The sequence below is a fragment of the Lycorma delicatula genome, chromosome 1 (assembly GCF_047948215.1).
Source record: "Lycorma delicatula isolate Av1 chromosome 1, ASM4794821v1, whole genome shotgun sequence".
Lineage (NCBI taxonomy): Eukaryota > Metazoa > Arthropoda > Insecta > Hemiptera > Fulgoridae > Lycorma > Lycorma delicatula.
In genome coordinates, this window is record NC_134455.1 from 27,924,435 (window position 1) to 27,936,956 (window position 12,522).

Here is a 12,522-nt window from a genome sequence, read left to right on the forward strand (position 1 = left end):
ACAAACAAACAAAAATTCTGTATTTACATTAACATATATCCAAAATCTTTTTTTATAAAAGTAGTTAAAATATAACTAATTTTCTCTTATAATTATGAGCTACACTATTATAAAACATGGAGTGTAAACTTAACTAGTTAAAAGAATATGTTCAACAAAATATCATTTTTAGTATTATACAAACATTTTCTGCTAGTTATTTTTTATAAATGCATTACTCTTATTGATTTAAAGCTTCTTTCATAAATGTTCAACTGTTTAACAGCTGAGTTATCATATTTATTTATTTATTTATTTATTTATTTATTTTCTTTCTAAAAAAATAGTCAGGTTTTTAAAATCTATTTTTCATTCATTTTCACAAACAATCATTATTGTTATAATTAATTATATCAATTTAATTTATTTGTTAAGAAAACTTAAAAACATTTGGAAATGGGATCCACAAGCATTACAAAGACCACAAGACCTAGTGCAAGTAACTTTTCAGATTCTATTTCATTAATTTCATCTATATCATCTACAAAAAGTAATACATCAGTTGGTTCAATTGATATACCCCCAAAAAAAACTAAAAGATTAATCGTACCGTTTGTAGAAAGAGACAAAACTCGAAGTTTTAACTCGTCACTTATAGCTAAAGATAGAATTTCATTTTCTACACCGATTAAATTTGATCACGATGAGAAAATACCAGATGACATACTTCTTCCACTACCAGTTCTTGTCAGTGCTGAAATTCTTAAAGAAGCTACAAATTCATGTGGTGAGAGTTAAGTTAAAAATTAATCTTTGTTAAAAAAGAGTACAAGAAATAAGTCAATAAGTTTCATTAATCTAAAAATTAGTTATTGAATCTATGTAATATGTAATATGTAATTTTTCAAATTAAAACATTATTTATTTAAATAAGATTTAATTATTTGTACATTTACATCAATTTGAATATAAATTTTCACATACATCGGTTAAATCTTATTAGTAATGCAAGTGCACATTAATTCCTCTTCATAATCATTATTACCTTCAACACAGAGATTTAAGCACTTGAGGTTTAGCATAAGCTTAGAAATTACTTCACCATAAACTTTGCTATTTTCCAGTCAATCAATCTGTAACAGTTTATTACTTTTTCTGATCACAACATTAAGACATTTTCAAACTTGAGAAAAAGTGAAAATCTGAAGAAAGAATTGATTTTCTTTTCCACCAAATTTTTTCAATAATGTAATTTGTTCTGTTTTATATTGCAGTGGTAGTCATTCATTTTCACTAAGCAAACAGACTTGATGGCTGAATATGTCATTTTCAATTAATTTTTCTAAAGAGAAATCTAAGCATAAATAAAAATAGGAATTTCAGTTATATCTTATTATAAAAATGGATTAATTAAAGTATAATTCTCTGCTGCTACTACTGCTAATTGTAACTACTACTCTGACATACTTCAAAATAATAATCTTATGAGGAAAGAATTGTTTCAGTTGAAGCAATCCTTTTAAAATGAATAATTTATTGAAAATTTCTTGAATAATCTTTTGAGCGATTTGAATTTCTTCGAACTTTTAATCTGTTTGGTGGTTAATTAACTTTCTTATTTTTAGATTAGACACTTTGTGTGATAGTGTCTTTAGAAATAACTATTATTTTGTTCTATGCAAATACTGTCATTAAACAAGATGCTATTTCACCTTACACATGGCATAAATATATTAATCGCACAATAAATATTTCTCAATGGTGTCCCAAGAAATTTTTACTATTATATTTTCATTTGGAGCACCGTAAATAATATCTAATACTATAAATATTTATAAATAAAAGTTACATAAAGTAATGTGTTACCATTGCTTGAACTTAAAAATTAATTACAAGATAATAAACCATAAGTAATAAAATTTGTTTTTCTTTGTTCAGAAATATGGAACTAAACTAAATAAAAGAGATAAAGCTCATAATTTATATGTAAATAAACAATAAAAGATAACATGGATACACCATAAACAAAAAGTTTCATAACTGAAATAAAAAAAAAATCATACAAAAGCTTAATAAAATAAATTTTGATATATTAAATTAGAATATTGCTGATCAATTATCGCAAGACATCAAAATCAGCATCAAAAAATTTTTTAAACATAAGAATTTTAGCTGACAGTGATTATAAGGTATCTTTATTGTAAGATATCTTGAGGGAATCATAGCTAAAAAAAACTACTATTCGCCAATAAAGATGACAGTGAGGAATATCAGAGTTTACCCTCATGTTACAATTGTGAAGTTCTTCCCTGTTGGTCAGATTGGAACAGTTTACACCTACATAAAGAAAGATTGAAAAGAAATTCATCAATCAAATCAAACCAAGATGCCAGATTATTGTTTTAAACAACCCCAATCATACACTTCACAAAGTAGATTATAAATATAAAATTTAAAAATCATAAAACAGCAGTATAGTGAACTTATAAATAAAAGAGTTAGATGTGTAAAACACAAGAATATAAAACCAATATTTTAGTAACAAGTCTACAATAGGACAGTAATGATAAATTTCATAGTCATCCTCATTACATAATAGTCTTCCTTTTCACTTAAAATTTTCAGTTTAATTCATTCATTCACGTCAACGTTTGATTATATGCATTAGTTTACCTCTAGCGTTCCACACTTCCATACACCCATTGACCTGTGTACTTGAGTCATTTCAGGTAATATAAATAATAAAGGAACCACTTTCCTTCTTCATAAATTATATTCTAACCATTCTTCTTCTTTCATTCTGACCTCTAAGGATCACATTTACATAGATATTTCTTTTTTTTTTACATCTTTCTTTCTTTTTCAAAGTCTCTTCATCCTTTTGAAAAACGTTTTTTCTCTTTTTTTTCATTTCATCACTCCATTTACAATTAGCTTTTCTGGAAATTCAGATTCAAATATCCTTTTTTTCTCAAAGTTTGTTCAGAATTCTGATTTTTGATATATTGAATATTTTATGAGGGTATGTCAATTATTATCCGCAATGTAGTTATAAATTTTATTGCAATACAAATAGGAAAATTACATGTACATAATTTTTCAACATAGTCCCCTTGCATTTCAACGCACTTGGTCCATCATTGCACAAGCTTCCTGATGTCCTCGTAAAAGAAGGTTATCGGTTGAGCTGCGAGCCAGGAATGCACCGCTTCTTTCAATGTTTCGTTCGAGGTAAATCGACGGCCCCTTAATGCCTCTTTGAGTGGACCAAACAAGTGGTAGTCAGAAGAGGCAAAATCAGGACTATATGGAGGATGAACCGGTACTTCAAAGTTGAGTTTCTGGAGCGTTTCAGCAGTATGAGCAGCAGTATGTGAACGGGCATTGTCGTGCAACAACACAACACCTTTCGACAGCAGTCCTCTGTGTTTACTTCGAATTGCAGGCTTCAGCTTGGCAGTAAGCATCTCATTGTAACGCGCACTATTTATTGTCTTGCCCCTTTCCTCATAATGTTCCAGTACTGGGCCTTGTGAGTCCCAAAAAACCGTAAGCATCAGTTTTCCTGCGGATGGCTGGGTCTTACACTTTTTTTTGCAGGGCGAATTTGGATGTTTCCATTCCATACTCTGCCGTTTACTCTCCGGCTCGTAATGATGGATCCATGTTTCGTCACCGGTGATGATTCTGTTTAAGATGTCCCGTTCGTTACCATAGCGATCCAAATATTTTTGGCAGATGTCCAAGCGGGTTTATTTATGCAACTGTGTGAGTTGTTTTGAGACCCATCTTGCACAGACTTTATAAAACCCAAGTCTGTAGTGGATGATTTCGTAGGCAGAACCGTGACTAATTTGCAGACGATGTGCCACGTCATCAGTAGTTACTCGTCTGTCTAAGAAAACAATGTCACGTACACGCTCAATGTTTTCCTCATTTGAAACGGTAGACGGTCGTCCGGCTCCTTCATCGTGCGTAACACTTGTGCGACCATTTTTGAATTTTTCAATCCATTCGTAGACAATCCGTTTCAGCAACACACCGTTGCTGCAACAGAGTACTGTACCGAAAGTATTCGATGAATTTCGGCCCCTGACACACCTTCCGATCACAAAAAACGGATCACTGAACGTTGCTCTTCTTTGGTGCACACAGAAAGCGGAGTAGCCATGGTTAACGGCAGGGCAGCAATAATGGAACTCTCTTTTTCTCTCTTTTCCTGTTTAGCCTCTGGTAACTACCGTTTAGATAATACTTCAGAGGATGAATGAGGATGATATGTATGAGTGTAAATGAAGTGTAGTCTTGTACATTCTCAGTTCGACTATTCCTGAGATGTGTGGTTAATTGAAACCCAACCACCAAAGAACACCGGTATCCACGATCTAGTATTCAAATCCGTGTAAAAATAACTGGCTTTACTAGGACTTGAACGCTGGAACTCTCGGCTTTCCAAATCAGCTGATTTGGGAAGACGCGTTCACCACTAGACCACCCCGGTGGGTCAGCAATAATGGAACTAACCTAGCAGCAACAAACCTGCACAGACATGAAAATAATTAAACCACGCATGCGTCATCTACGCAACACGACAATACTACCAACATAAACAAAAATATAACTAAATTGCGGATAAAAATTGACTTAGGTTCGTAAAATCCTTTTCTGTTTCTCTAAATCAGCTTACTTTTGTTTTTGTTTTTTTAAGAAAATTAAAAATTTGTTTAGTTTATTTGCTCCCGTTCATTCTACATAGATATTAGTAAAATTTTAAACTTCTCTTCTTCATTATATGTTCTTTTATCAAAATCTTTATAATTTTTTTCTGTTTTTCCTAGCTTATAAATATTGTTTTCATATTTTGGACCAAGTATTTTTATTAAAATTCGTTTTACTATTTTGCGCTGATTTCTTTTTTTGAAAGTTTTTGTAAACTCTCTGCCCCATACAGACCTTCTGAAAGTATTACTATCTTGTAATCGTTCAGTTCTGTATTTTTGAAAAGGGATTTCTTGTTATTCATCTTCTTTTAAATGATATGCTACTTCTCTTTTTAAAATTTCTTCTTTTATTTTACCTAAAATAAAAACTTATTTAAAATAAATATTTTATTGTTAATGTTTTGATTGTCAATATTTATTTTTGTTATAACTAGCCATTTTTTTAATTTAAAGAGAAATGAAAAATACAACCAGAAACTAAAAAGGAGTAGGAATCTTTCAGATCAAAATGATTTGAAGGACTCGTACTTTAATCCACAAAAGAAAACACTGCGATTGATCTATTAAAATAACTAACTGGCTTTTGTTTCCTGATCATCATATAACAAATACACTAATCCAATATCACCTCAGACAACTCATAGCAGTTGAGTTTTCAATTAGTTTTTCATGAAAAACACAGTCAAATATCTTTGCAAGATCACAGAAATCAGTCAAAACACATTCTAATCTATATTAGGCATCAGAAACATTGTTTATTAATGTTGAAATGTCTAGATAATTATTATGACTAAATCCATACTGTGAGGAAGCAAACATAATTCTCAAAATAATTGCCATTCAAAGTGTATACAATTGTTTTTTTAAATAATGGTAGAAATCTTTTACTATATAATTATTTGAATTTTGATCATTCCTTTTTTTTAATGTTATTTGATTTGTAAGAAAGGCATTTTGGAAGGAAAAATCCTTGATTTTACTCCATCCAACAGAAATAGTATTTTTAACACACACACATTGACTTTCCATATATCATGCTTTTCAGTAGTAGATTAATACAAAGAATAGTTATGATATCTGATTAATAATGTATTTTATACTTATAGTAATTGGTCCAGTGATGACCTAATCCCCAAAGATAAATTTATTTAAGCATAATTCAGATTTACCTTTTGACCATGTATTATTAGATATCGTTGGATTTCTGAATAACTTTTAATCATCAGTCTTTGTTTTCACGAACATTATAGAATACTTATATTTAGATTAATAGATTTTAATATTTGTTTCAAGTTTATTTTTGAAAATCTATACAATTTTCTTGATCCCATAATTCCATCTGTAGTCTATTAAACAAAATTTTGAATAAACTTAGAATTAACATGTTTTGGGGAAAACATTCATTAAAATAAAATAAACCAAAACGCTTTCAAAAACAAATCATAACTTAATTCATCTGATAATATTAACATATAAATATAAAAGACATTAGCCAAATTTTATTTATGAATTACTGAATTTTTTTAAAAACTAATTACACTTTTTAGACAATTTGTAATGTTAGATTTTTGTTCATCAGAACCATTTACTGAAATAAAAAGACTGATAAGAAAAACTAAGATTTTCATCTAGAGTTAATTGATATGAGTACAGTTTCTTTGATATGATATTAGATATTCTAGTTTTTGAAATGACGTAACTGTAGGAGCTATAAAGAAGCTAAATTTCATTTCTAAATGTTGTATAGACCAACTTACCTTGAGCCAGAACCATAATACTTGTGGATTTTAAACACTACATTTTCCCAATGTAGTGTTTAATCATAGCAATGTGTAAATAGCGGAAATGTATATTATGGAATAATCTATAAATATATAATTACATAATTACAGGTATATGTTAAATTCTGTGAAATAAAAACAATGTAACATTTAATTAACTGAATTTAAAAAAATTCTAATAAGAAAGTTAAATACAGAAGTATATTATTTCTATGAAGAGGCTTTTTAATGTTGCATAAAGTATTTTTTTTTACTATCAATATTGTTTTCAGTTCATCTAATTATTTCAAAATAGGAGAAAGAATAGTGTTAAACTTCTGACTATTAAAAAAAAAAATATATATATATATATATTAATAATATATTATATATTAATGTAATATATTATTAATTAATACTGTTAAATTTCTGTGTTTTGTCATGTAACTTTTTCTGAAGCCCATAAATGATATAAATTAGTGTAGGAAAAATAGTTCATTGAACTGATAACAACTTTCTAAATACTATTTTGTGGACCGCAGTCAATTCAAAATACATTTCTGTAGTTCTTTTCATATAAATGGGTTGATTCAAGACAACCAATTCATTATAAGTTAATAAAATTAATTTTCTGAAATTTTTTAACAGAATTCTCAATATATTTGATAACTACAATATGGAACCAGAACATTTTGATGTAGCTTAAGATGTTTGAGGATACTGAAAACATGAAAAGAATTGTTACTTAATAGGTGCACTCAAAAAACTGTACAATTTATTTATATCAAATACTATTAAAACAAAATTACATTTCAATTTTTTTCTTTTCAGGTGTTGTAATATACATGGTAGACTCGGAAAGTGGTGAAATTTTTATAAATGAACAGAAATTAAATGTGCATCCAGAGAGATTTAGATGGCAGATAAGTAAGATAACAGTGTATTATGTTAATTAGTGCTAATTAACATTAGTAATTGTTATTACTGTTCTGTAATGTGTTAATTAATGGTTATTTGTGATTTTTCATTCTTAAAAGTGTTAATAGTATATATTTCTTACTATGTTACTTTCTTCCTGTAATGGAAGAAAGTAACATAGATTTTATCTATGTTACTTTCCATTACTTTAAGAAAGTAATGGATTTTATCTATTACATTAGAATAAGAAATTAATGAATAGTCTTGTTTGTAATTTGTTAATATAAATAATAATTAATAACGATTTTTTTTTGTTAATTTTCATTTATAATTTTTTTTCCTTAAAATTATTTAAACACAATTTAAATATTCCAATTTTGTTATGATATAATTTCACAATGAGAAAGTTTTGTAAAATGACGTTTTTTTTTACTTTGTAGAAAGAAAATTGTCCTTTTCAAAGCACAGTTAAAATAACAGTATGCATCTATAAAATGTAATCTCTCATAATTGACTTAGTTCTTTTTTCTTTTTCTGTTTAGCCTCCGAAAACACAAGGTATTACTTCAGAGGATGAATGAGGATGATATGTATGAGGTGTAAATGAAGTGTAGTCTTGTACAGTCATAACTGACTGGTTTAATGAAAATTACACAATGCAATTTATCCTAATATATCACCATAGAAAAATATATTCTTCTGCCATTATTGAATTATCTTAACATAAAATAGGGAAAATTAGACAAAGTATTATTTCACTGCAATTGTAGAATTATTTTCACCCACTATCAACTTAAGCAATTCACAATAAGCTATGTACATACATACACAAATCAATACTACCTATAAATTCTTTAAGAAGTAATCGCCTACTGATTATTCTGCTTTGTATATAGCTTAAATCATATTTTCTTTAAAATGCCATGTCATATAATACTATTTTTTATCCATTTTTAAACAAATTTTCTGTTTTTGGGCTAATATTCATTCACCCATGCAAATAAGGCTCTTCAATATTTACTCCTTAAATCCTAACTATTATTCTCACAGAATTAGTTGTTAAAAGCTTAATAAGGGATCTAGAAGTACTATTTATTCGTATTTATTTAGTATTATTTTAAGTATTTATTTAGATTGTATTATTTACATGAACAACATTAAGTATTTTTTTATTACTGCAATTAACTTTCTCTTAGGTAAAAATAGCACAGTTGCCTGTTACTGTGCATATAAAAAAAAATTTATCTGGTGCCGAAATATAATAAAAAATGAAAAATATCCTGGTGGAATTGGTTGGACAGATGGTAATGAATTCATTTTAAAAATATACGCTGTTATACTGTTGAGATGTCAGTAGAATTTGTTTTAATTTAACTCTATGTAAAAAAAAAACAAGCAAACTAACTTTTATATTTTAAGACAAGTTAGTCAAAAATAGAATAACTTCATTTACAGTAAAGCCTGAGACTAGTAAAATAAAATTAAATCAAAGATCAAGCCTCCAAAGGCGGCTAAAAAGAGGGTGCTAATTCAAATTGACATTTAACAATATTAAGGAAAAATTACAAAGTTTTTGTGTAATTTAAAATTTTTGTTTTATTATACTTTTCAGTTCTGCTTCTGAGAGAAGATGATTTGCATGATTTTTTTTATAATTTACTTAATACCACACCCAAACGGTTGCTCAAAAGTGTGTTAATTCTAGAAAATATTATTTTTATGAAACTAACTTACAGTAAATTATATAACTTCATATTCCACAGCTCTTGAATAGCACTGATATATAATTTCATGCAACTATAATTTTTTTTTTCAATCAAAAAAAATGTGAATTTGATACTGCAAATTAATTTTATTTCTAATTTCTTGATTATGAAAAAATTTTTAAGAATTACTTTCAGTGGGTTTATAATGAATGCAGCACATATTATATAGAGTGATTAACAAAGACATATTCTACGGGTGAAAATAAAGAAGAATGTTCATATAAACATAGGTTCAGAAGTGCTTCATTAGCAAATATCAGCTAGTGAAAGATTTCTGCAAGATATCAGCATCTTTGATAAAATTAAGCCTGACAATATGCATCTACAAATGTATTCTCTCATAATTGACTGTTTTCTTTTTTCTTTTTCTGTTTAGTCTCCAAAACACGTAAGGTATTACTTCAGAGCACAATGAGGATGAATGTAAATGAAGTGTAGTCTTGTACAATCAAAATTTACTGGTTTAATGAAAATTCCATTAATGAAAATTAATGGAAAATTAGGCAATTGATCCTAGTATATCACCATAGAAAACCTCTCCTCAACAGATGAAATATCCCAAAGAAAGATACTGAGTGATTGTCCGCACATGTATGTTTTACTTAACACTTCAAGAAATGGTTTTTGAACCATTTCAACTTATTCGTATGGTTTATGAGACATTCAGCATTTTATGTGTAAAGAAATTGTCATATAAGATTTCCAAATTAGATACTTAACTATTTTTAACAGACTTCAAAAAATGAAAGAAGAGGCCATAAAGAGGATGGAAAAAAGATGTAAGAAAGGATGGACGAAAGAAAATCCTAGGTGGTAAACAAATGTGATATGTTTAGAAATCAAGAATGATTGAATAACAAGAATGATTTTAATAATCTTCAGTTTTTTAATGTCAAAGTGTGAAAGAACTGTTCTTTTTTTCTTTTTTTGGAGTAAAAGGGCTAATGACCAAAGTTAGTCTATGCCCCCTAAGACCTCAAAAAAAAAAAATTATTTTTAAAGAGTCCCACTCTAAACAGGGAAGCAATAATGACCAACTCTAGTGTGGAAGCAAGTGCAGTAAGATAAAAATTACAGAAATTCAATCAATCAATTCGTCAATTACAGAAAGTGTACTACACTTGAAAAATTAGAACTTCTCAGAAGAAAGATTTAGCAATAAATCTAATTTATCTAAAACCCTATTAATAAAACCTATAACCAACGATGCTGTAGCCTGTCAAAAGTAAACTTGCTACACTATGTTGCTGCTTATCCAGTTATCCATGTAACTTCATTCTTCAATTTCGATGCATTTCTTCAAGCATAATCTTCCTAAACTCATTAGGTCTTGAACCAAATACATTGACATCATTTCCCCCTGCATAAGTCATTCAAAACTTGAACACATCTATCTAGTGGACTCAATCTATCAGTGTCTTTGTGAACAAACCAGTCACTTCTTCTCAGATTCACATTTGGGACTCGAATTCCTATTTCCGATATGTCAATATCAGTTTGTCTATTAAGAGCCTTATGTACAAACATCATACAATACACCGCTGTTCTCTTTTCCAGGATTAAGATGTTCAAACCCTGACAATCATTCTCATATGACAGACTTCATGCACATTGTACAAACCTCGATAGCACAAGGCTGATAACAACCTTTTCTTGACCGATTCTACCTTATCACTAGTATAGTCCCGATTGTAATTCCATATCATTGAACAATACTAGAGTATGGGTCTAATAATAATTTAATACAGCCTTAATATTGTATCTGCTATATGAAATATTCTTCCAACACATAGAAGCAATCCCAAATTCCTTCTGGCCTTTGAAACAATACAATCGACGTGACCACTAAACAACACTTTTGAATCAAAAAGCACTCCTAGGTCACGTATGCTGCCTCTCTCCTGATGTTATCACCAGCTACATTATAGCCAAAATGTACAGTCATTTTCTTTCATGAAAATGTTACTATGATTGTTTTATCGAGGTTCAATGGCATTCTATTGACAATTGACCATTCATTTATCTAGTCAATATCCTGTTGCAATATCTTTGACTCTGCAACATTATTCATATTGCCATACAGCTTAATGTCATTGGCAAACATCAATATATTCGTCTTAATATAATAGTTACATCGTTAATAAATAGTATAGAAACCAACAGTCCGAAACTGATACCTGTGGGACACCAGAGGTAACATCATATTCATCTGATAACTCCCCAGCCACCTTAACTTTGAACTTACTCCCATTCAAGTAAGACCTTACCCACTTAAACATCCTTCAAGCAATACCAATTACAGAAAGTTTCCATACAAGGATGCTATGTGGAACTGAATCGAAGGCCTTACGAAAGTCAAATTAAACTGTATCCGCTTGTTTTCCATGCTTCACTGCATGGGCAACAAAAGAAAGCAGTTGATTTAATTTAGAAGTACTTGGCATTTTCTTCATAAATCCAAGTTGTCTACTATCGACACTTCCCCTGAGTATACTATATAGATGCTTGTGGATAATCTTCTCAAAATGTTTAAACGCGATACACAGCACCGATACTGGTCCGTAATTGCTTACATTGTGTAAATTGTCCTCAGGAACAGGAGAAACTACAGCGAGTTTCCAACATTATGTGAAAATTTCATCTCTGAAACTCAAGTTACATATGTGAATGAGAACTGGAGCAATCAACTCACATAAACCTTTAAATATGTAAGGTAGAATATCATCATAACCGACAGCAGCATGAGACCTTAATTCACCAGTGGCCTTCACTACATCTTCCACATTAACTTGTGGAATCTCAATATCCCCCTGCAGCATAAAATTTTCTATATCGGCATTCAAATTCTCTGCTTGATAAACTGAAAGAAAGAATTTACCAAACTCTGTACCTATTTCTTCCGTATCGATTATTATCCCATGTTCGGTTTTAATAGGCTGAACACATTTAGGTTCTTTTAAATAAGAGTTGACTATTTAAATAAGTTAGCAGGCTTCATCTTAATTTCATCTTCAGTTCTGTCAGCCCGTCTCTGAAGGTATCTGTTCAGTAAAATTTTTGCCTTCTTTCTCAACTTCACAAAGACCGCATAATCCTCTACAAATTTCTTCTGTTATATTTCTTATGGACAGCCTTCTTGTTCTTCAAACAGTGTAACAAGTCTACAGAAAACCAATGAATATATTTACTCGATCACGGTCTCTTTTTGGGAATGTTCTCTAAAATACTACCAAGCATCTCAGAAAACCCAACTACAGCCTTGTCCACAGATTCCACATCATAGATCACTGTCCAGTCAGCATACTTAACAGTCTGGTAAAGTTCATAAAAATCGCCTTTTCTATAATCCAGGGGGCTTCTCTTACATAATCGGTCACA

General features: G+C 29.5%; 1 protein-coding gene across 1 annotated transcript in view; it reads left to right on the forward strand.

Annotated features, from left to right (window-relative positions):
• The first annotated feature begins 435 nt into the window (after positions 1–435).
• LOC142317453 (cAMP and cAMP-inhibited cGMP 3',5'-cyclic phosphodiesterase 10A-like) overlaps positions 436–12,522 on the forward strand; it is a 65,026-nt gene continuing 52,939 nt past the window's right edge. Inside the window, exons 1-2 of the mRNA XM_075354019.1 lie at positions 436–766; positions 7,292–7,387. Coding sequence (XP_075210134.1) covers positions 436–766; positions 7,292–7,387 — 427 coding nt within the window. The remainder of the gene's footprint in view (positions 767–7,291; positions 7,388–12,522) is intronic.